Raw genomic sequence first — 25,685 nt, forward strand, 5'->3', positions numbered from 1 at the left:
CGCCATGCTCCTCCACTCCAAACTCCATTGCAGTAAAGAAGAGGAAAAAAAGACGTCACGCGTCTCAACTGCATACGCCATCGCCATCAGAGGCTTTGAGAGCCGCAAGAATGCCTGTCCTGATGGACAGGAACTAAGGTATGATTCCAGAACATCGGCCGGGACTCCGTCCCTGGCACCGCAGACCCACTCTTCATCACCACCACAAGGAGCCAGAGATGAAAGAGGGTGAAATATCAGAGGACAAGGAAGAGCACGGCACCCTCCATAGAACAGCTGAAACTCCACCAAAATCTGATGCAAAATACTCAACTGCTCCACCTCCCTTCTCCTCCCACCATGGTAGCAAAAGGGAGAAACAGGGCCAGAAGCTTGAGCTTTATTGACGGAGGTCCCAGCAGTGGTCCTCGCCGTCGCCTCCGGCTCTGACCACCAGAGCGCCGTGACGAGAAGACACACCACCAGCAAGGCCCGAATCCAGCTCCATGGATTCAGTCCCCACCTCCCGGCAAGAAGCCGACGAGCAGCATATCGCTGAAAACCGGCAGGCCGCCGAGACACACAAATCCTACAACTACTGAGACTACTATTTACAGCCCTAGATCCGGCGCCTCTCCTATTCCATCTCCGGCCAGCTACTCCGGCGGGAGGGACATCAGATCGGCCCGGGCGGCGACGGTCGACTCTCAACTGTGGAGAAACTGGGGGAGGCTTCGAGAGAAAGAAAAGTAGTTAGAGACAATCCTCTTGGAGTAACTTGTACGAGGTCTGCAAGCGAGCGAGATGAAACGCAATACAATACTCCGGATGAAGCGAGTAGGTGCAAACCGGAGAAACCGAGAGGTTTGGGGTCTCTGTTCTAGCCAACATTGCCACACCCACTGATTTAGACGAGTTTGATCAAGTTAGCTGGCCGGTGTTTGTTTTGAACCGACCACAGCTAACTAAGATTTATTTTCTAAAATCTAGCAACATAGTACCCCGTAAAATAGAAAAAAGAAGGTACTGCAAGGTTCTGTTGGTCAAGCTTAATGTGGCTCAAACTAAGCTAGGCAAAAATTATTTGCTACAAAATGAAAATGTTAGCTCCAAATCATATAGGCACACAGTCCTGCTACCTTCATTTCGATTATACTGGATCCCTGGAAATATATTCGTGACATTTCAGCTCTTTTTTCTCATCGATTAACAAATTGTAGATACATATAAATTTGTAATTGAACTATATCTATACATGTAAGCATACACATTTCTACACGGATATCCATTTTGGCGCATACTCCCTCCGTTCCCTCTTATTTGATCAAAGCTGTATTAAATCAGAGTCAATCATAAGGGAATGGAGTAGGTGTAATGAACCAATTGCTCAAAAACATATTTAAAAATGCTAAAAAAGAAGAAAAAAAAATCTAGGTGAACATTCGTACATTCTATATCCGCACACAAAATCTCGCGAAAATATGACATTTTTTGTGACTTGTGCAAAACACACAATTTTCAGTGCTTTAAATAGCTTCTCACAAGATTTTTTTATCTTTTTTACACAACCCACACAAAATGTCTTTTTCCCTACAATATTTTTTATCCGAACATAGCATGTCCAGATGTACATATAGAACTTTTTTTTTCAATTTTTTTAACTTCTAAAAATATCAAAATGTAATTTTTATAATAGCACTAGTAGAAAAAGGGGCTTCCGTCCAACCCTTTAGTACCGGTTTCCTTACGAACCGGTACTAAAGAGTGCATTAGTACCGGTTGCACTGCCCAAGGACCGAACCGGTACTAAAGGGTTAGCGTCAGGCGGAAAACCTTTAGTAACGGTTCGTGACACGAACCGGTACTAAAGGGTCTTTTTTTTGCTTTGTAAAATACAAATGAAAATGATATAAAATAAAAAAAAATGTTTTCAGATTCTTGTATGTTATGCAACTTACTATTCGGTGAAATTAAGAAATTCGAATTTTGCCTTTTTTGCAAATTTTTTAAAAAAATGGTAAAATCGCATTAATTTTTGCATACGACATCGAAAAAATGCGTATAATATATCAAAATTATCGTGAGAAAAAGTTACATCCGAATTCACCTGGGTTTACCCGGTTAGCCAATTTTTAGATTCTCAAAATTCCAAATGAAAATATGAAAGCAGGAAGATTTTATTTTTTTCCAGAAATTTAAAAATTTATATATTTTTTATTTTTTAAAAATTTAAATTAATAATTATAAGATTTTTTGAGTCCTAAAATATTACTATTACTTTTAGCAAATTATAAGATTTTTAAATTTTCAGATTTTAGGTTTGGCAAAAAAATATTAAAATTTTAAAAAATAATTAAAAATAATACAAATTTTAAAAATTAATTTTATTTATTTATTCAACATTATTATTACATCATTACTTTTTTTATTAAAAGAATTATTTGGATTTTAAACAATAAAGAAGTGTGACATCGACCAACATGTTAATAGGATTGATATGATACTACTATCACATACATGCGCGCGAAGCACTTGAAAGTGCAACGGGATGGAACTCGGAAGTTAAGCGTGCTAGTGCGGTAGTACTGTGAGGATGGGTGACCGACCGGGAAGTTTGACCACGCGTAAGTAATTTGACTAGAGATAAAGTGTAGTTAGAGACTAACGAAAATACTAGAAATTCTGGAGAAAAATAAAAAAAGAGGGAGTGAAAAAATTAAATAAAAGAGGGAGTGAAAAATAATTAGAAAAAATGGATAAAAAAAAATTAAACGAAAATAGCCTTTAGTACCGGTTCGTAGGTGGGAGGCCTTTAGTACCGAATCTTTAGTACCGGTTCCAAAACCGGTACTAAAGACCCTTTGGAACCGGTACTAAAGGGGGGGTTTGTCTACTAGTGTAGGTGCATTTGAACCCATAAAAAAACGCCATGTCTGTTTCTACCACCTTGGAAACTTGGTTACTTAAGAGAACATATTTTGATAAGGCAAGAGAAAAATAAAAACAAAAAACATTGCCCCTTGTGATCGCTTCTATTTTTATTAAATAAATATTTTGGCAGGAGCAGGTTGCTAATTCATGTTAAAATATATACCCTCTCTATTTTATAGTGCATTTTTTTTAAAGTCAAACAATATAAAGTTTGATCAAGGATATATAAAATACAACATGAAAGTGTGAAATACATATAATATAAAAGTAATTTCATGGTGATTCTAATAATATTTATTGGATGTTGTAGATGTTGATTTTTTTTCTTGGACAAACATTGCATCGTTTGACTTTAAAAAAAACTCATATGCACTACATTTTGGCATAAAAGGGGTATTTATGAAACCTACCAAATTATCACATTTCATGAACATTTTGAAGCAAATCAATAAATTATTTGATTAATTCCAAAAAATAACACATTTACTTGATTTTCAAGTGTGCAATCTATTTATATAGAACATATTAATAGCAAAAGCTACCAAAGAATTACTAGACCTTATACAACATGCCAACTTTTTTCAAACTAGAGGAGGGAGTGGTGTGTTGCCCTAAAATTACATCCCCAGAATGTGCAATGGTTTCTAGAATTTTGACCATTAGTGTATTTTTTGGGTTTATTCTAGTTACTACTAATGATAGTCCTTTCTATCCATATGGGTTGCTACTGATTTAGTACTCCATTCCGTACATTTTTCTTTTCAACAAAGGGAATATATTAATGCCGTGGAAATACCAATTACATCCAGCCTCTGCAACAACACAGTGTCCTAATGAAATTTCGGATGCACACCTCCAAAAAATAAAAAGAACAAAAAAAGAAGTCACATTATAGTGTTCTACTCCTTATAGCAACAGACCAAACCCCACCAAGAAAACACTAGAAATCTATATTCTCCTAAAGTGATACCTTCAAGAAGGAAATAATGCACAATCGTCGTTATTGCCCTGATCATAGACCATAAGTTTTCACCCTGGAGAAACTCCGCGCTCACAAGAACAATGCCTTTAACAAGACCATTGCGAGGCACAACCAATTAAGTCTATACCTTGGGTTTCACCCAGAAGTTCAGACTCTGAACTCCTCCTATGTTCTCGCCCCCACTTGTCGATGCCACTGTTCCAATTCATGAATCACAAAGACAATTCCTCATCGCCACCAGGTCTCGAACCACCATTACTAGTCCACATATCTCGCCTTCCATGTCATTCACTGCCTCTGACTTCACCGTGAAACTAGAGACATGTCCCACGATGGCAACCGACTGCAGAGCTTCGCATCGCTCCCACTAAACCAAATAATCAGAAAACACGGTTACACTGACCGAATCCCATCTGATCCGACAATCTCTACGCATGAGTCGCCCAATGGAATTCGCCGGTGGAGTCTTCTAGAACTCGATAATTCGGCTAGGTCAATAAAGACATGCATCCAGTAGATCATCGTCTTGGTGTGAGAGGGACCCTAGGACCGTCTCACTTATTGAAACCGAGCTAGTAGCACCCACGTCACCTGCCGACAACCTGCATGATCCGCCGCTCCCAACCCTTCCAGCAGCCCGCGGGCTAGGGAACTCCCTCCGTACATAAAATGATGTTTTAGATTTGTCTAAATTTAAGAGTGAAGGGAGTACAAAATTGAACTAAATCAGCAACAACTCATATAGATTATAGGGAGTAGTTGTGTTTGGAAAATGTAATTATGGTATTGTATTTGAGGCCATGGACATGAAAATCAATCAACATTTTGCATGGTTGTGCCCCTCGAGTATTACTGTATTAGTACATCCCATTTTACAATGTCCACTGCGTGATTTAGCACATATTTGATTTAAATGAATTCTACAAGAATTTAGATGATTCTACTGCTTAGTAGAATTTCTTTCTTATAACATTTCTCTAGTCTGTAGAATGTAAAATCATATGAATTTGTTATACTTTGCATGCTGTTTTGAAGAAAAATGTATTATGTTTAACATCATGGACTTTTTAACTTATTTTTATGAATATTATATCATACAGAGTACTCCCTCTATTCCAATGTATAGGTCGTTTGTGTGTCCCTAGATCATCAATTTGACAAATATAAATTATACAATGCAATAGTTATATTATTAGAAATTGTAGATGTTATACTTTCTAATAATATATGTTTTGTAATTTTTTCGATAAAGGGAATATATTAATATCAAAAGATACCAATTACACCCAGCCTCTGCAACAATGTCCCACCCTAATGGCAGTACGGATGCACACAGCCAAAAAAGAGAAAATAAAACTAAAAAAAAAGTCCCGCTACAGCGTTCTAGACCTAGCAATAGCAATACAACCACCACCGTGACAACACCTGAAGTACAGACTCTCCAAAAGCGACGCCTCCAAGAAGGAAACAGTGCACCAGCGCCGTCGTCGCTCGACCAATGGTCTTAGGATTTCTTCCTGAAGATAGTCCCCACTCTCAAAACAATGCCTCCAACAAGAACATTGCCAGACATAACCAGTTAAGGCGAGACCTTGGGTTTTCACCCTGAGAGGTAAGACTCCGAACTTCCCCTGTGCTGCCGCCCCCACATGCATACCACTGATGCAAGCCCGGAACGCCAAGCAGATCCCTCAGCATCACGTTGACTCGAACCTCCTTTAGTCAGTCCACCAATCCGGCCTTCATGATATTCCTTCTTCTGACTTCACCATGGACCAAAAAGTCACCAGATGTCAACACAGAATATAGCTTCGCGGTGCTCCCTCCGGAACCAAATGGTCAAAATAAAAACATGGGTGCGCGCGACCGAATACCACCCGATCCAGCAAACTGCAGGCAAAATATGCACTGTTCCATTCGCCAGCGGAGCTTTCCAGAACTCATCTCTTCAGCCAGATCAAAGCAAACTGACCTCCGGTAGATCTTCATCTTCGCTTGCGAGAAATCCGAGGACCGCCACAAAAAACAAAGCAAGACCAGCAGCCCCCACGCCGCCAGTCCCTCCTGCCGGATCACCAGGGAAGAAGACGGCGGCGCGGATCATGCGTACCACCGCTGAACCGTCACCGGGGCGGAGGCCGCCACCGCTCCACCGAATCCTCCATGGCTACCGACGGAGAGCATCAGGCCCCGGCCAAGTAGCCGTGCCGTCCGGCTTCCTCCACCGGCACTTCATCACCTCCCATGGAACACCACCATGGAAACCCTCCCCTCCCCCTCGTCGTTCGACGGAAGGGGCGCCGCCACCGCCGTCGTGGCCGAGGCCGGGGCTGTGGCCGGGCCCGGGGCCGAGGCCGGCAGCAGCGGCAACAACGGCAGCTGAGGTGCGGCGATCCGGGGGCGGCTGCTCGGAGCGGGGCGGGTAGATCCTCCGCCGCCGCCCGGGAGGGGGGCGGGAGAGGAGGAGGCGGCGGCTAGGTTAGGGAGCATGTTTTGTAATGTATACGTTATTATTGCATTTTCTTTCCCGGGTTATTAATGGGATACAGTATGGCAGGCACCGAAATCTTTCATTTTCTATTCTATATGCAGGAAAGACGGAGCTGGACATAAACACTCCAGATTGCAAAAAACAACATAATTTTCGAATCTGGGGCAGCCAGGCTGCTCAACTTTTCGTTAGCAGCATTCTTAACTGCTGAACAGTAGCCTACGGCTGGCTAATTAGCTTAAGAGGGCCCATCATGTCAGTTCACTGGTGTGAACCGACCTGAGCTAACTAAGATTTATTTTCTAAAATTTAGCAACATAGTACTCCGTAAAATAGAAAAAAGAAGGTACTGCAAGGTTCTCTTGGTCAAGCTCAATGTGGCTCAAACTAAGCCGTTTCTACCACCTTGGAAACTAGGTAACTTAAGAGAACAGATTTTGACAAGGCGAAAAAAAAGAAAAACAAAAACGATGCCCCTTGTGATCCCTTCCATTTTTATGAAATAAATATTTGGCAGGAGCAGGTTGCTAACTCATGTTAAAATATATACCCCCTCTTATTTTAAATTGTAGTTCATATGATTTTTTTTAAATTTAAACGATGTAAAGTTTGATCAAGTATATAGAAAAATATAACATCAAATGCGAAATACATATAACATAAAATTACTTTTCAGAAATTGATCGCTTCACAAGAACAATGTCTTCAGCAAGATCATTGCGAGACACAACCAATTAAGATCAGACCTTGGGTTTCACCCTGAAGTTCATACTCTGAACTCCTCCTCTGCTATCACCCCCACTTGCCGATGCCACTGCTCCAAGTCATGAATCAAAAATCCAATTCCTTATCGCCGGCAGGTCCCGAACCACCATTACTAGTTCCCATATCTCGACTTCCATGCCATTCTCTGCCCCTGACTTCACCGTGGAACTAGAGACATGTCCCACGATGGCAACAGACTGCAGAGCTTCACATCGCTCTCACAGAAATCAAACGACCAGAAAAACACGATTACACGCGACCGAGTCCCATCTGGTCCGGCAATCTCCAGGCATGAGTCGCCTAGTGGAGTTCACTGCCGAAGCCTTCCGGAACTCGACAATCCGGCTAGATCAATGGAGACATGCATCAAGTAGATCTTCATCTTGGCGTGAGAGTGACCCTATGACCGCCTCATTTATTGAAACCGAGCCAGTAGCAACCCACGTCACTCACCGACAACCTGCATGATCCGCCGCTCCCAACCCTTCTAGCAGCCCGCGGGCTAGGGAACTCGCTCCGTACATAAAAGGATTTCTTAGATTTGTATAAATTTAAAATTGAAGGGAGCACAAATTTATACTAAATCAGCAAGAACTCATATAGATTATAGGGAGTAGCTGTGATTGGAAAATGTAATTAGGTTCTTGTATTTGAGGCTATGAACATGAAAAGCAATCAACATTTTGCATGTGTGTGCTCTCAGAGTATTAGAACATCCCATTTTACAATGTCCACTGCCCAATTTAGCACATATTTGATTTAAAGGAATTATACAAGAATTTAGATGATTGTACTACTTAGTAGAATTTCTTTCTTATAACATTTGTCTGGTTTGTAGAATTTAAAATCATATGACTCGGTTATATTTTGCATGATGTTTTGAAGAAAATGTACTAAGTTTAATATCAAGGACTTTTTAACTTATTTTGTATGAATCTTATATCATATAGAGTACTCCCTCCATTCCAATGTACAGGTCGTATGCGTGTCCTAGATCATCAATTTGACAAATAAAATATAAAATATACAATGCAATGATTTTATCATTAAAAAATATAATATCTAAAATTTCTGATAATATATGTTTTGTAGTGTATACGTTATTATTGCGTTTTCTTTCCCGGGTTTTTAATGGGATACAGTATGGCAGGCACCGAAATCTTTCATTTTCTATTGAATATGTTCAGATTTCAGAATCCAAAGGGCATTTGTGTGGCGTAGAACACATGAGTGGGTGGTAGTTGTTGATCTAAAATGCAGGAAAGAGGGAGCTGGACATAAACACTCCAGATTACTCTTTAGATTGCAAAAAAACAACTTAATCTTCCAATCTGCGGCAGCCAGGCTGCTCAACTTTTCGTTAGCAGCATTCTTAACTGCTGAACAGTAGCCTCTGGCTGGCTGGCTAATTAGCTTAAGCGGGGCCATCATGTCAGTTCGACTGGCAACTAATCCCACGCCATAAAGAAGGCCAAGTCCATGTCGCTAGGCAGTGCCCATACGAGTAAGCAACGAGCAGGGAGGAAAAAAGGAAGAGTCAGAGAGACCTATCAGCAGCGAAGCCGAGAGCAAAACTTCACAGGGGGCGCGCGGCGCAGGGCACACGCGCTTCTCGTTCTTCCTGGCGAGCGAGGACGAGCCTCGAGAAGTCTCCGAGGGGCCGGTGGGGCCGGGCACGTACGGGCGCCGGAGCAGGCATGATGGGGAGGGACGAGCTGCTGCGGCGGAGCCTCGTGGCGCTGGCGGCGGCCGTGGTGGTCACCGGGGTGGCCACGGCGTCGGTGCGGAAGGCCGTGGCCACGTACGTCTTCGGCATCCTGGCCATCGCCGGCGTGCTCCTCCCGGACTGGGAGTTCTTCGACCGCGACTTCTCCCAGTGGCTCACCCCCATGCCCGCCTCCCGCCGCACGGCCGCCGCCGCCGCCGCGGAGCGCGAGCACGACATCTGGAGGTAAGCTTGTTTTCCCCCGTCATCCGATCTGTCCGTTTGGGAGATCCCCGCGGTGCTGCTATTTCTCGAGGCGATTTTGCTTTATTTGTGGGTACTTGAGGGGCAAATATCTTCTTTTGGATACTTTTTTACGGCCGGTCCGAATTTTGAGGTGAAATTCCGGCACGGGGCGGCAGAATTCGGTTGGGGACGCAGTAGAACGATAAAGCTCACGCGCTTTCAGGGCTCCACTTCCGCCATGTAGCTTGCGGTTCTGGTATTCCATTTGGACTGGAGGAAGTTTGAAAGGTTACACCTTTATTTTCGGAGCTGTAGTGGCGTGTCAGCTTGCTAATAATAGTTTCTCGTATGGGCTCGAATTCGAGATGGAATTATTAGCAAAGAAATAGTCTTCTTTGTCCTTCAGGGGTGGATTTGGTGTGTTCTTGATCTGGATGTATATTCGAAATACCCAGAGATCGAATTATTGATGGGTGCAGAGGATACAGTATCCTGTGATCCATGAAAGAGACAGGAAACAGTTGGCCTGAATGCTGATCTGCACAAATATTATCTCCCACATACCAGTAGCAGCATTATCTAAATGAACATCCCAATTGCAACGCCATTTCCGATGGCGATGCCGGGCCTTAGCTCTTAACTAAATTTAATTGCAGAATTATAGGGTTGCTGGTGGGTGGTCCTGCTGCTTTACTGCTATCTAAGGCAAAGGCACTCTGGCTTATGACTTTGTTCTGTGCGGCAGCTGGGGGTGGTTTTCTTGTGTCTTTGCATGCTCTATAGGTCCAGATTTGAGTAATGGACCGAGGAAGTTGGGGTTGTTGATGTTTCCAGTGCTGGTTCAGTGGATCAGATTTATGAATCAGAGTATCACCTTTTAAGACAAATGGACAATGCATGTGCCCCTTTATTGTGTGCAGAATTGGTCATTACTTTGTCATTGTGTGAGTTATTCCACTTTGAACCAGCTATTCGCAGCATGGTGACAGATTGAAACAACATTTATTTTTTGTGTCATTGTATTGTAAATGTGTAAACATGGAAGAAATCATTTTCTTGAAGGTGTCTTCCTTACCAATAGTCTTATCTTAATTTGAACATGCTATAGTTCAATGGATTGCCTGTGGATAGCTTAGTTTAGCTTTCTATTTTGACCCCATGTTTTTGCATCTCATTCAAGCCTACATGTTCTTGCAGTATTTTAGAATTTTTATTACTCATTCAGACCTGTATTTTTTTTCCCGAGAATGACCTGCAGGTTCATATAGAATTTTAGTGTTAGTAACTTAGTATCCAATGTGCAATGGGGGAACATGATGTATGCAGCACATATTTTGATCACGGTTGATTTTGTTTTGTCCCTGGCATAGGACACTGGCCTCATTCTGCTTTTATGTGTTAATCCTATCTGTCAACATCTGAAAAGCAACTAAACAAAATGAATCACTATTGTGCAGTTGTTAACATAAGTTGGTAGATATTTTTAGTTGGCAAGCACTAATTAAAAGGTCAAACCTTCCCTGACCTTTAATGCAATGAAAAGCCATTTTCTGAATGTGGAAGAGTCCAGAAGCTGAAATATTTTTACCTATTGTCTGGTTACTGAGAAGAAGCACATGGGAAATTAGCATTTCCAATAGAGTAGTGAACATCTCCTCGACCCTCTGGTCTAACAGATTATACTTGTGGCAAATTTGTTTCCAAGTTTTAATTTGAGATTATATATACTCTGCTATGAGATTATATACTCTCTGGTGTATCCATATTGCATACCACCTTAGAGTGTCCTGAGGCTCCTCAAAATATGATGATAGCCTGACAAGTTTAGATGTGATTTATTCAGTGGAAACTTGTGATAGTTTTGGAACGGTTGGCTCATCATTGTTCCGCTCTGCAATTGATTTAGAAAAAAAATTACTCTGGAAGTTCACTTATATCAATTGATTGTTGAGGGTTTGATAGTTGTAGGTCATACTCCCACAGATAGCCAACTACCAAAAGCAGCTGAATATTTCTAGCCTTTTTAGCTGATCTAATATGGATAGGAACTAACACCGGGCCACCTACTTGAATTGGACATATCCTGTAGGTTGCCATATTGCTTCTTTTTTTTGCGGGAATTACATCTAGAAACTACTAGGTTTAACAGTTTCATTTGAAATTATGAAAAGTTAAAAAAAATCCTGGTGTGGTATAATACTTGATGAATGTGTAAGCTTGCAGTGTCAAATGCTGTTCTTCAACTGCACTATTTTTACTATGCCCGTCCCCTTGTTCCTCGTTCGGAAGATTGATACTCAGCTAGAAAGTAGCCCTTTCTCTTCATCCTACTGTACTATAAAGTACTGATATTTCTCTGGTTTACCTTCTCTTTGCTGCAGATTCAAGCCCTACCCACTTAGGATGGCCGTGCTGACGACGATCTACGGGTTTGGGCTATACAAGTGGTGGATGTATGTATCTCACTAGCTTGACAGTCTACCTCCTCCCCTGTCTCTGCTCTCTTGGAACGAAAGATTTTGGGAGAAACACCATCACACCTATTCTTTGCGTTGTGATCAGCCACATATATTGTGGTGAATTTGTACACTGCCAGCACGGAAACGTCCAGTGGGGGAAAGGAACACCAAGTTCGCCATGTCTGTAGCTAATGGGTTTTGTAATGTGCAAATGCCACTTTTAGATCAAAAGGAGTATTACTTTGTTTAGCTCCATCTCTTCTCGATTAATTGGATGTGTATATATGTGGGTTGATCGTCGCAGATTGTTTCGCTGTGGTGGGGAGAAGAGAAAAATGTCACGATATTCAGGTGATTCCTCCTGCTTCGCGTGACTTGCTGGCTGACTGCATTCCTGCTGCGTGAATGTTTGCTCGCTCAAGCCAGAATCTTGCCCGGAATCGTCGGAGTTGCCTGTGTTCACGCATCGCAGCCGGCTGATGCAAGCACGGTGACGGGAAGCAACGGCCTGAGCTGCGGCGTGCGTCGCGTGAGCCATGATCCTACAAGATGGTAACGACGGCGACGCACGTAGAGGGTGGTGGTCAGTGGTCACGCCCACGGCACCGTCCGGCAAGGACCTGTGTGATGTTTTGCGGCGGGGGTGGCCGCGACGAGCACGATTCAGGCGCGTCGCGGCGTGCGCGTGGTGCTGTTTTTTCTTTGGGATTTGCTAGTTCTTAGTTCATGCTTAGTTTTACACCATTCGGTTTGCATCGTGATTTATACTAGTCATGAGTTGCAACTAAACTTCGATGACATCAGCTGACTAAGAAAGAATCACACCCTTTTCATTTTCTTTTTTGAAAAAACTGCCGAAAGCCTACCTCAGTTTTATAGAAAGTTAAAGTTAATTACTCCATTTAGTATGGATGTATCTAGAACTAAAATGTGTCTAGATACATCCATATTAGAGTCAATTAATATGAACCAAGAATAACTCCTAGCTGCGAAACAGTAGGAACCAAGAACTCCAACACAATTCACACCAACTACTCTCTCATCTGATTATCGAACACACCTACTCTTACTGCTAGATGTAAATCAGGAGACACCAGTTTACATTCATCTAAGATTGTGTCGGCAAGGACAAGTGCAGACCGTTGGCATTGGTGTTTTTGAAACACCACGCGTTTCTGTTCTTCCAGTTCTTCCAGAGTGTGCAAACCCAGTGGTGCAGACGAATCCATGACAGATTTGCAAGCAGCCAGACATGGGCTTCCATGACCAAGAGATGATGCACCAGCCTGGCATCCATGACAGATTTGCAAAATTCTGGCGGCCAAGACTCACGCGCGCGTCCTCTGGAGCTCGCATGACTTCCTGGCAGCTGAGTCCTGGCGCGGAGAGGCGACACTGTGGGAGATGGCTCGCACCGTGGGCACGATGGGAGGGCGCGGAGCACCTCCCTGTGAAGACCGCGGAGGGCGATGAGGCGGTGGAGGAGCCTGGAGGTTGATTTCCTCCGGAGGAGGAGGCACGTCGTTGGACGTGGCGGGACCGATGTTGGCGATGGCTATGAGCTCGGCGACGCGTGCGAGCTAACCTTCGCGTCCTGCGTCGGTGGGCTGGTAGCTGAGCAGCTCGTGCGCCGCGAGGAGCACCGCCGACAGGCTGGGCTGGCTCCCCGAGCGCGCGCAGGATGTGGTGGTGGCGGTTTAAGAGAGGAGACCTCCAGCTCCCGTGAGGGACGATAGGAGGAAGCGGTGTCGTTGTCGATGCTCCCGGATGGAGGCGCGCGGTTCCCGACGAGCGCGAAATGGACTCTGGCGGCGTCGCGGTGCTTCCCGCTGACTCCGACCGTCGGCCATGTCGACGGAGAACCTGAAACGAGATTTAGCCATCTACCTGGTGCGCCAGCTGTTGGGGTTTCGTGTATCGACAGGAACACGAATACATCTACAACACCCTTAAGGTTATCGAAAATATGGGCTAAGAGCACCGTCTCAAGGTTCCCTAAGCCATGGTGACGCATGAGAGCGGCAATGGCAACACGATGGAGAGAGACACAGAGTTACCCAGATTCAGGGCACTCATGGAGAGGTAACAATCCTATGTGTTAGCTTCTTTGGTATAGTGGTATTTATAGCTCATGAAGCACCAAGAGGGTTTACAAGGTTACAACTTGAAAATGTTGTGTGTAGATCTAGATCAGATCTAGCCGAAGGAGAAGCAGATCTGGGGGTGGAATCTCCTATATGGTGCAGCTGCCCCTCCTTTTATAGAGGCACTAGTCCTCTTCCCCACGGAAACTTGGGGGAGGGGTTGTGTGGTGATCCAGCATACCACTGCGTGCAGGTGTAGTATACAAGTCGTTGACATAACACCAATGAAACACCGTTCCACCAGTATTACATCCCTCAGAGTGGTACAACAGAAACATATGCGGGTTCAAGGCATGTCTACAGAATTACACACAAACTCTTTACAGAAGATCAGCACAACCTCCTACTTTACAATGAGGTAAACTGCAAATAAGCTCCAGAAGAACAACTCGTAGTCAAACTTATCACAAACTCTATCTATAGAGGTTTTGACTAGCTATAGAGGCTATGATTGAATTCTAGCTAATTAGGAGCTAGGATTAGGGAGCTAGTTTCCTTCTACTGCTAATCTAGATTTTCTCCATGGTGGATGTAGTGTTCGACTCGTCTGGAAGAATCCTGTCTCTTGAAGCAGTTGTTGACTCCTCAGTCTTCGAGTCGCACTGTAGATCTTTCTTTAATGCCTTCAGATCTAAGCATGGGATTTAAAGAGGGATGAGTACGAGCGTACTCAATAAGTTCATTATAGGAAAGAGGTGTTTAATGCACTAGCTACAACCATGGACCAGAAAGTTATAGGCAATGCAAGTTTTTGAAAACATTTCTTCAAAAGGTTGCTTTTATTCTGAAGAGCTATGTCCGTTAGCCTTCATCAAGTGTCTAGAACTTCATGGAGTTCCTTTCCGGCCGCGTTCGCATTTCCAAACCTGAAACAAGGAGTGACAAGCCACAATTTGATACACTCTGCAGAGGTGTGTTGCTTGACCCATAAGAGAACTTATCCTTGTTGCCAACCGGGCGGCCAAACCCGTCCACACTTCCTTGGCGTGAGGCCCGGTATAAGGTCCTAGCCAATCATTGCATTTCTCCGTGACCCCGCACACCCACCCTTGTTGCAGTTCCGACCTTGGGTCCTCGCCGGTCTGTTCCGACCTCGAATAATATCCCCGTTGATCCGCATACCTCATTGGGTATCATCCGACCTCGATACCTTCGCCGACCTTCTGCAACCCATCATAGACCGCATTACCGTGGGGACTTAGGGGTTCCCCACCCATCCGGTTGTTCCCTCGGGACACAACTGCTATGGTAAGCGCATTCGTTGATGTGCGAAAGGAAGAAATACACCTGACTACTCCGTCCCACTCCAGATCTTATGGTTAACACGGATCTTACTGCACAAGAATCACTGGACGATATTTGTTGTTAATCCTAGATGGATATAAACCCATTGCAATGAAACCTCCACCATACTCATACCATGGTTCCATTGGCCACCACATAGTCATATTCATAGTTATGAAAATAGTATTTTTGCTTTTCATGCAAGAGTAATAAGTATAGTACTTTTGTAAGTAATTTGATAAAAATACTCAAAGTGATATGAGCAAGCGATGAACTTGCATTTCTTGACTGCAAGATTATGCAGGCAAGGTCTTCGACACACAATAAATCCAAATTCTGAAATAGCATCATCGTCCGGTAAGGACGATGTTTAAAGTATTGGCAAGGATGCAATAATGCATAAGGATGGGATGCAATCATTCTAAACGTGATCTAACCCCGATGACTTAGGATTAGTGAGTTGTACTGATTTCTTTAGGGTGTGTTTCACTTTTAGAGTGATTCCACAAACAAGGTTCTTATTAGGGTTTGGTTGTCTTAGTATCATAAACAAGTGTTATAATGGATCATAACAATCATACACACCAAGGAATGGTAGTTGAATAATAAGTAAAGAGCAATTGTCAATTTTTAAGTCCTATAGTGCATGGTTGATGATTAGTTATTATATAATTCAAAAGAATAAATTTTGAAGAACGTGCTAATTATGAAATAATAAATATTTCAAGTAGAACTATTTGCTTCTATGGTTTACCATGGTTCTCAGTTGAGTTTCCTAATTAAGTATTATATGGATTGCAACAAAGTTGGATTGAGTTCCTAGTCATGTAATGGTTGCATGGTTTGGGTTAAGCAAGAGCATATTAAGCAATTGATTATAAATGGTTGCTACCATGGTTGGTTATATCTTGTTGGTGATAGATAGCTATCGTCTATAGGTCCTATTAGGGAGGGTTGTTGACTACTCTTCATCCATTTCAAAAGAATAACTTTTGAAGAACATATTACTTAAGTAATAAAAAGTATTTCAATTAAGGCTTGTGGTGTCTAGGGTTTGCTATTGGATCCACTAAGTAAGGAATAGTTGGTTCCTAAATAGGATAGTTCATAATTCTTTAGTACTTGTAGGTTTTACTGGAATAAGGATAGGTGACATATAAAATACTGAACATGGTTGTTGTTAGGGTGGTTCAAAATGGTTTGATACTAAGCATGGATAGTTAAGGATGATGACTTGGAGAATAGGAACTAGGGTTTACACTTAGGTGGTCCCACTAGATCATCTAGGTTTTATTAGTATGTGTAGATGAAACATCCATTTATTAGTAACAAGATTTCTATATTTTATGTGAACATGGATATGCCTTTAATTGCTAATTATGGATCTATAAGTGAAAATAAAGTGACATGATCACATTTTATAACCTTGGGTTTAGGTTTAGAAGCAATTTTTTAAGGTTCTTAATAGCACTACAAGAAAAGTTCTGATAGACAACGTCTCAAAATCGTCCGCTAAGGGGTATTTTTCGTCGCCTATGGGCCTAACCCGACGATATGGGTTCTGTTGTGGAAACCGCGTGTGCAAAGTCCTACGACGATTTTTTCGGTCCGTCGCGCTTGGGCGCCCTTCCGCCACGGAAAATCGGACCGTTGCCCAAGTGTTTCCGGGAGCCCGTTGACTGCTGACGTCATGCAAACTGACACGTGGCAGACGCCGTTAACTGGCAGTTAACGGCGTTAACCTGCTGAAACCCCGTGGTAGATGGTAGGCCCACACGAGGCCTGCCACGTCTTAAGCGGGCCGACCCATTAAGTTTGCGGGGCCAGCTGACTTAGTTTGACCGGTCAACTATATAGTCGGGCTGGTCCATTAGTTACGTGGGCCGGCCTAACCTCTAAGGTTGATCGGTCAAAACTTTAATGGGCCGGCCCACTAAGCATGTGGGCCGGCCGAATGCACTCGATTGACCTGGTCAACAGCAAAAGGGCCGCCCACAAGACATGTGGGACCCACTTGCTCGGTATCGGTCGGCCCATTTATAAAGTGGGGTCCACATTAAAGCAATCGGGCCGACCCAATAAGTTATTGGGCCGGCCCAATTAGCATGTGGGTCCCACTTTCCTCGCTATCGGCCGCGCATTTAGTGCGTGGGGTCCACATTTGATCAAATGGCCGGCCCAACAAGCCGATGGTCGGGCCAAAAGCACCGGTGGGTCCCACTTTCCCCGTTAAAGGGCCGCCCATTTAGTATGTGGGGTCCACCATATAGCAAGTGGGCCGGCCCAACAAGATAGTGGGTCGGCAAAAACACAGTGGGTCCCACTTTCTCGTTAAAGGGCTGGCCCATTTAGTATGTGGGGTCCACCATATAGCAAGTGGGCCGGCCCAAGAAGATAGTGGGCCGGGCCAAAACACTGGTGGGTCCCACTTTCCTGTTAAAGGGCCGGCCCATTTAGTATGTGGGGTCCACCGTATAGTAAGTGGTCGCCCAACATGCTAGTGGGCGGCCAAAAACACAGTGGGTCCCACTTTCTCGTTAAAGGGCCGCCCATTTAGTATGTGGGGTCCACCATATAGCAAGTGGGCCGGCCCAACACGCTAGTGGGCCGGCCAAAAACACAGTGGGTCCCACTTTCGTCTTAAAGGGCCGCCCGTTTAGTATGTGGGGACCACCACAAAAGCAATTGGGCTGGCCCAACTAGTTAGTGGGCCGGCCCAAAGAGGGGTGGGGTCCACCATATAGCAAGTGGGCCGGCCCAATAAAAGTGTGGGGTCCACAGTAAATCTAGTGGGCTGGCCCAATAAGTAAGTGGGCCAGCCCGTTTAGTTGCTGTTTATATGCCGGCGTAAAAGGCGCTTTAGGATTTTGCGGGCCGGCACGTATGTGATTTCGCTTAATTGGGCCGTCTAAGGGATAGGAATTCGTGATTTAGATACTGAGAATATTTACGCAGCATTGATTTCTCGTCGGATAGCCTCACTTACCACAAGCACCAAAGAAAAAATGCGCGAAAGAACTATAAAAACTAACTAAATATTACATCACTGCAAGGCTTTGAAAAATATTACGTAACCCGAGAAATTGAATGGTAATTAAACCTAGCAATACAATGAAGCGATCCGCAATCTTTTAAGTTGTCCATGCAGCACCTATATCTCGAAACAAAGACATTACAAGTTAAGACAAAGAACAATGGAAACGCAAAGACACTGCAATATTGTTTGCCAAAGAATTTGGAACTCATCATTTCGTCGTTATAACAAGATCATTGTAACGCGCACAATAAGCAAACAAAGAGTGCATGCCGCATACCAACAACCAATATAACAGAGCATGTTAGAATGAAACAATGAGACTTACTACCGTCGAGTCCCATGCAAACCAACATGTTCAGGAGTACAAAATTGGCATGAACAACATAGTAGCAGGCTATAAATTTTGTAACAACGACCGAGCAAGATGAAGTTATGATGGCTACATCTACAGAGCAGTGGAATGTAAACCAAAAATAGAAGTTACGATGGCAAAAGCTAAAGAGGAGGGAATGTGAACCAACATGTGCCAAGTGCAATTACTTCATTTTGGCCGTGAACTAAATAATACTCCTGAACTTATAGTGAAGGGGATGCAAATCAAGATGTTTCGGGATATAAACTTGTAATGAGCAACACATAGAGGATAGTTAAGGCTGGAGCTTAGGATGGACCAGATACGAGAATATAGTGGGATCACCCGTGAACTTGTATAAGAGGGAATGCAAACCAATATGTTCAGCTTTCCATATGTGAGCGTCATGCCAAGTCGTAGAAACAAGTCAATAATGCAGCTTTTGAAGAACAAGATGGCACGCAAAATTATTATCTAGTAGTATGACAAGTTTATTTGTACTACAAAGCTAGATAGCAGAGTGATAGCATGCCAAACTAAGTCCTTACTTTGTTAGCTTACAATGAACTAGATACAAAACAATGGCATCACCTGTAGTACAGGGAATGCAAGCCAACATGTTCATGGAGTAAAAAATTGGCACAAACAACATAGTAGCAGGCCATAATTTTTGTAACAACGATCGAGCAAGATAAAGTTATGATGGCTAGATCTACAGAGCAGGTGGAATGTAAACCAAATATAGAAGTTACGATGCCAAAAGCTATAGAGCAGGGAATGCGAACCAACATGTGCAATTACTTAAAATTGGCCATGAACTAAATAATAGCAGGATGTTACTATAATACCTATAATTTTTGTAACAACGATCGAGCAAGATAGAAGTTATGATGGCTACATCTACGAGCAGGTGAATGCAAACCAAAATGTTCAATCGCTAAAAGTTAGAAATCAATTAGAAAATAGCAACGTGTTACGGTCATAGCTAGGAATGAACTAAAAGAGCTTTAGACAAACAAGCATCCGAACCCGAACATGGCGCTAAAACAAGGGACTTACATTAGGAGAAGCACTCGTGGGAGTCACAAAGAGATCTTCCTGGGGTTGATAGATCCGGTGATGAAGTACGCTACATGTGCTACTTGGGGTTGGAGAGACGGCCATTACACTTCATGATTACTCATCTCATCTCGCAAAAACGTAACGGCGCGTCGTTAGCACAAACAAAGTTCCCCCAAGATTAAACAAGAACTTGCGGTGCAAGCAATAGAAAAGCGACAAGAGAAGAGTTTAGATCATGCAAGGCGCCGGTGAAGCAGATCCGGTTCATGCACAGCGGTGTCGGTGAGCAAGATACGATGCGGTGGACGACGGATCCAGCGAAGCGGCTCCGGTGGGTGGACGATACCGCAGCTGAAGCGATCGCGGTAGACTGCTGGATGAGCATATGGTTTCGAGGTTCGGCGGGGATGATCCGGTCCGGTTGATGACGGCGTCGATGAAGCGGCTCCGGCAGGCAGCCGGATGACGAGGATCGCGAGGGCTCGGGTAGGCCAGGGAAGTCCGGCGGGGATGTTCCGGTGCGGTGGTCGTGGAGGTGGGAGAGAGGGACTTGGGAAGTTCCGGTGGGTGGTCTGAAGGAAATGTATTTTTTTTGGGAGGGTTTCCGGGCTAGGGAGGTGGTGATCCAAAAAATGACGGGCAGACCCCCCCACCAACCGACTTTGCTGCCATCTCCACAGGGGTAGAATGGCAATTTGGAAGCGTGTGAAATTTTTGTATTTTGTGGGCGGGAAGTTTTGCCGCTAAGAGATTTTGAATTTGGCCACCGTCCAAGTATAATGATAAAAAATTGTGAGACCGTACTAGTACCTCTGTTCAAGGCCGAGTGCAAAATCAAATCATCATCACGTTGAAAATTTGTTACCAACTTACCATGATCATGATCTACCTCTGAAAATGGGCACATCCACTAAAACTTGCAAAGTATAATGATACAAATTTGTGAGACCGTACTAGTACTTATGTTCAAGGTCGAGTGCAACATCAAATCATCATTACATTGAAAATTGTGTTACCATGATCATGATATTTCTCTGAATTTGGCGCATCCGCTAAATCTCGCAAAGGATAATGATAAAAAATGTGAGATTGTACTAGTTCTTATGTTCAAGGCCGAGTACAAGATCAAATCATCATCACGTTGAAATTTGTTGCAATGATCATGACATATCTCTAAAATTGGTGCATCCGCTAAATCTTGCACGTGGCGCATCTCGGTGCGGAGCAACAGGTCGGTGCTATCAAGGTTGAGGTGTCGGTAGCGTCATCGGGCTCTCCTCTCTTGATAGATCTTCTACATGGCGCGGCGCACCACCCGCCGATAAGCAGTCACATGTGAGACCGAGGTGGAGACGTCCCCGGCATCCTCGAGGCGCGGCCGCCCTTCTACGAGCCAGCGTCGACTCAAGGTATGAATCCATGTGGTGCCTTAGATTTATTGTTCTTCTCTTATGATTATTTTGAGCCGAACATGTGTGCTCTTTCTCTGAATATATTGCTTGAAAAGCTTACCAAGTTACTTAAATTCACTTCGTTCTTAATCTTGCGAGCTAATATTGTTATTTTAATGAACGGTGGTGCGCGCAAGCAGAATTATTTGTGGGTGTGTTGAGCTGTTAGGCATAAGTCGAAATCCTCATCTAAACGAGGCCTCAGCTTAACACATAAAAAAGGTGTTCAATCTCGCCCACAATACCCTCTTCTTTCCTCTCCCTTTATTGGAACTTGTTTTGCAGACAAGGAAAGTGGCACGTGTAATGTGAGTAAAACCCTCTTAGCCAAAATCATCTAAGAGCAAGATTTTCTATATTGTAGATGCCCCAATTGACTCTCATCCCCAAAGTAGTTTTTTTATGTCAAGATAGACTTCTTTATCGGATGTATACTATCGTACATGGCATGCATTTGCCTAATGAGCAGCATTGTATTGCTATTCTAGCCAACCTGATCGATATGTCAAGCTTCATGCACGAGATGCCATGTTTAATTTAATCCCTCGCTCTGATCCATATTTCTTGATGTGAAATGAATGTGAATCGGAGGAAGTACTTTTCTTAGATAGTACTATATCATTTCAAAAAAAAGTACTACTACATCACAAATGCATCAAAAGAGTACTACATCACAAGACCACCACGGTTGTACTAGTAGAGTTTAATGCTGAACTTCCAAAGGGATTAAGATTACACATATGAACTTTAAACATGACCAGGAGCATGAGGGCCAGCAGCAGGGGCGTTGACGTGGAGCAAGCTAGGCAAGACGTAATTCTGGAGGAAGAGGCCATATGATGCGTGCTTGGCCTTGGTTGCAGGGCGGTGTTTCCCCCTATGTACTTAGGCCTACACCCATCGCATGTTGGATCAGGCTGTGGATGTCCTTCTAGAGAAATTTGCCACATCATGGGCAAAATAGCTCCCCGCGCATGCGTAAACGAATTTCACCACCCTTCACCGCTTGAGAACATAGCGGCTTTTCCGGTCCCTCGCGCACCTTGTTGTTGTCCATGTCATCGTAATACTCCTATGAATTATTAAGTACTACATAATCAGGTTTTTTATGACAGATCGAATAAATACTCCACTAACATAATCAAACCTTAGAAACCCTAAAATTAAATGTGTAGAACAAGTAAATGGCAGAAGAAATCGTAATAAATCATGAGAAACCCGATGAACAACCATGAACATAAGCCACAACAATTGCAAGTCCACTAAGTATGAACACATAAATTGATTATATGACTACATGGTAGATTAGTCGAAATTAAACTAGAATCTGATCTTACGAATCGTAGAATCAATTACATCTACAAGAACAAGGTAGGATATCAAATCAATCAAGAACCAGGCTCGTGCAAACCATGTGAACAGCAATATGACACAAAGAGGGTTGGGACAGTTTCGGTAAAAGAGAAGTACCTCCTCGTCATCACCCTCAACATCCTCCCCGGAACCGAACGTTTGGGCCGAAATCGTCGAAGGGGTCGAGGTTCGCGTCCAAAGATCGGGCCTAGGAAGACCTCGCCGTGGTGGCTCGCAACGCCGTGCACATCTTCGGCGGGATAAACAACATTGGTATCCACCTTCTGCTCGACGGCCAGGACGCCCGTTTCGACCGAGGTCGAAGAACCAGACAAGCAGAGGAGACGAGCGGCATGGGTGCCCGGTGAAGCCTCACCCGTCGTGACGGCCAGGACGCCCATTTCGACCGAGGTCGAAGAATCCGACAAGCAGAGGAGACGAGCGGCCTGGGTGCCCGGTGAAGCCTCACCCACCGCGACGGCCACTACCGTAGAGGCATCCTCTGCGTGGGCGGTCGCCTATTGCTCCGCCTCGTATGCAATACCTATCTTCATGCTGCTGCGGTTGGAAACGGGAAAGTCGATGCCTCAGAGGTGCGGTGAGTGGATGGCGGGTTTTCACAGTGTGGGGGAGGCAAGTTGGGGGAGTGGAGAGGACGAGCTCGCGAGAGATGATGAGGCCGATTATGTTATAGCCTCTGACTCTCTGTATCCAGTAGTGGACGCGTGAAGTCATGCATGTACTCGACTTTCCACTTTCTGGGAGACGTGTACGAAACTTTTTTTGGGACCATTTAACTTCATGTGGGACTCATGTATACCAATACTTCCAAACGTCATAAGTAATTCAAAATCATTCAGAATAATATGAGACCTTAACATTTTATTTTTTGTGTCAGATATTTTCTATGAAAAATAACATCCTTCAAAAAATAAATCCCCTATGCCAATCCGATCATGCCCGTCTACTCCAACTAGCTTCCTCGAGTAATTTGTCACCTTACATTCTTAAAATGAACCAAAATTTGGCACAGGGGTGCATCATCACATGGAAAATGATGTTACCATTCTGTCTTCCCATTTTTTTTGAATTTTTCAAAATTGTCATGCCCTAACGGAAAAATGTACTCCTTCTAAGAAGCATGTATCAGAATGGCATTACCAAAACCTAGGGGTGGGGTGGGGGGAGGGGGGCACATGGTGGTGTGATGATACATCACATTTGGACCACACAACACCATTTGGACCAACAAAAAAAAACACCCTACACAAACCCTGGTCAAAACTAGTTTGACCAATATTACAAAAGTTGTACGGAGTACATAATTCAGAAACCGTCGTAAATATACGAAGCATTCAGAGTCCCCAAAGTCGGTGACTTTGAGTCACTTACAACCGTGGTCCACATATCAGTCACCCAAAGTCATGGCAAAGTCAGCTTGGCAAAGTCACCGACAGACAAAGCAAGCAAAGGAATGCACAACTCCGTAGCACCGAAAAGACATCTCACGTAAAAGGCTAGTACTACCTTTTCTTCCCGGATAAGCAAAAATAGCTGATCGGTACTGACGAAATGCACCAGGTCCGCAATGTACTCCAGCTATATAAGTGAAGCATGCCTACCACTGAAGAGGAAATTCAAGATTCCACCAGATCCCCATATCACTCTTTTGCATAAAACACAGACATATCTTTTGCACAATTCACCACTTGTTGGTCTAATCTATCGCAGCTTCCATCAGTTGGTCATCCAATTAACGATTTAACGGATTAGAAAAATAAGCGGTGGAATTAGAAGTACTAGTAGCGAAATGTGCAAAATATACCGTCCTTCCCGAGGGGGTTTGTCCGTAAGAGGGCCGGATGACAATGTCCCGGTGCATCCGTAAACGAGAGGGGTAGTTTCTAATACATGTAAGAAATTATTTTACAAAAAGGTACATATTAAGTAGTACAACTATTAGTACAGTACTACTATTTCGAGGGAAAATGCCATGTCGTGCGACCTCTAATCAATGAGTAGAAGTTGTAGGTGCGCATAACATGCATTGCTGAAAGCTGGTTCCGCTGGAATTTGAGCTCAGCCGGGCGGATTCTCGCGAAGTTCGCCCGACGTCACTCATGTATCCCACCAAACTGCTCACTTCTTTCAATGTCTCTTCTCTTTCACCGCAGCTCTCCAATATCAGGTGCATCAACTTATCTTGTGCCTTCGCCTCTCGAGAAGGGCAAGGATGGCGATGTCAAGATATTCAAGGTTCAACTTTTGGAGCTGTACTTTATCCCGAAGAAGGATTTTGTACTCTATATCAGACTTGTCTCTTTCGAGGCACACAGCCTTGAGTATGCTGTCGGCTTTCTCCGCTGATGCAATGTTCCTCTCTTTCGCTTAATCAGCTCGTTCTTCAACATATCGCGCTCATTGCGAAGGCTGCAAATGAGCTCCACAAGAGTTTTCGAATTCTTCTTCTTGGCAGCCAAATCGTCTCGGAGGCGATCACACTCTAAGCTGAGCTCCTCGTTTTTTTCCATCAAGATGGCGACAGTGGTGTCGATAGTCGGCGCCGCTTCCTTCAGGGCGAAATCATCGGTAGCAAGTAAGCGCAAAGGAAGAAGAAGAAGAAGAAGAAGATAACTACACAGTGCTTGGTGCTACCTCATTTCGCCGGGGTAGGGCCAGGTTGAAATCATCGGACGACGATGATTCCTTGGTCGTGGAAGTTGGTGCAGTACGGGCGTCGTTGGAACTTCCAACCCTTTAAGATGTATAACCATAGAGACTCTTAAAGAGCTTGAGCCCGGGCAAGAAGAAACAAAAGTACATGGCGAAGGAAACTAACCCGGTGAGCACAGCACGGACGCGTTTCAGCGACGGCGGCAGCGGCGGCGACGGCGAGCCCACTTGGTTTCTGGAACCGTCTCTCGAAATTTCGAGCCGGCGTTTTTTATCCGCGTACTTGACCGCCGGCGACCTGAAGTTTGAACACATTAATTGCTGGAGGAGAGAGCGACGAAAGAAACGAAAGTACATGGCGAAGGAAACTAACCCGGTGAGCACAGCACGGACGCGTTTCGGCGGCGGCGGCGACGGCGAGCCCACTTGGTTTCTGGAAGCGTCTCTCGAAATTTCGAGCCGGCGTTTTTTCTCCGCGTACTTGACCGCCGATGACCTGAATTTTGAAGACATTGCTGGAGGAGAGAGCGACGAACAAATGTTTGTTAGGTGGAGAGAGGAAGAAAGTGAATGGAACGAGAGAGTTTAGCGTTTTGCCCTTATAGTCATAGTCGCTAACCGTGACGCGGGAATGTTGGTCGTCGGCGTTTAATGGTCTCCGCGTGGAAACCGAGGCGGCCACGAGGCAGCGGCTGGCCACGCGGCGTCCGTCCGCTTACGCCGCCGTAAATGAGGGTAGTTGCCTACCACCACCAGGTGACATGCACCTTT

The 25,685-nt window shown here is 44.2% G+C and overlaps 1 protein-coding gene across 1 annotated transcript; it reads left to right on the forward strand.

Annotated features, from left to right (window-relative positions):
- The first annotated feature begins 8,625 nt into the window (after positions 1–8,625).
- Positions 8,626–11,807, forward strand: LOC127332593 (signal peptidase complex-like protein DTM1). Its single transcript, XM_051358907.2, has 2 exons — positions 8,626–9,099; positions 11,481–11,807. The coding sequence occupies exons 1-2, from the start codon at positions 8,846–8,848 to the stop codon at positions 11,566–11,568; spliced, it is 342 nt and encodes a 113-aa protein (XP_051214867.1). The 5' UTR covers positions 8,626–8,845; the 3' UTR covers positions 11,569–11,807.
- Positions 11,808–25,685: the final 13,878 nt, after the last annotated feature.

This window comes from Lolium perenne, chromosome 2, assembly GCF_019359855.2.
Source record: "Lolium perenne isolate Kyuss_39 chromosome 2, Kyuss_2.0, whole genome shotgun sequence".
Taxonomy (NCBI): domain Eukaryota; kingdom Viridiplantae; phylum Streptophyta; class Magnoliopsida; order Poales; family Poaceae; genus Lolium; species Lolium perenne.

Coding starts and splice junctions, on each gene's coding strand:
- LOC127332593 (XM_051358907.2), top strand. CDS start 8,846: ATGATGGGGAGGGACGAGCTGCTGCGGCGGAGCCTCGTGGCGCTGGCG. Junction 9,100..11,480: donor CGCGAGCACGACATCTGGAG/GTAAGCTTGTTT, acceptor TCTTTGCTGCAG/ATTCAAGCCCTACCCACTTA.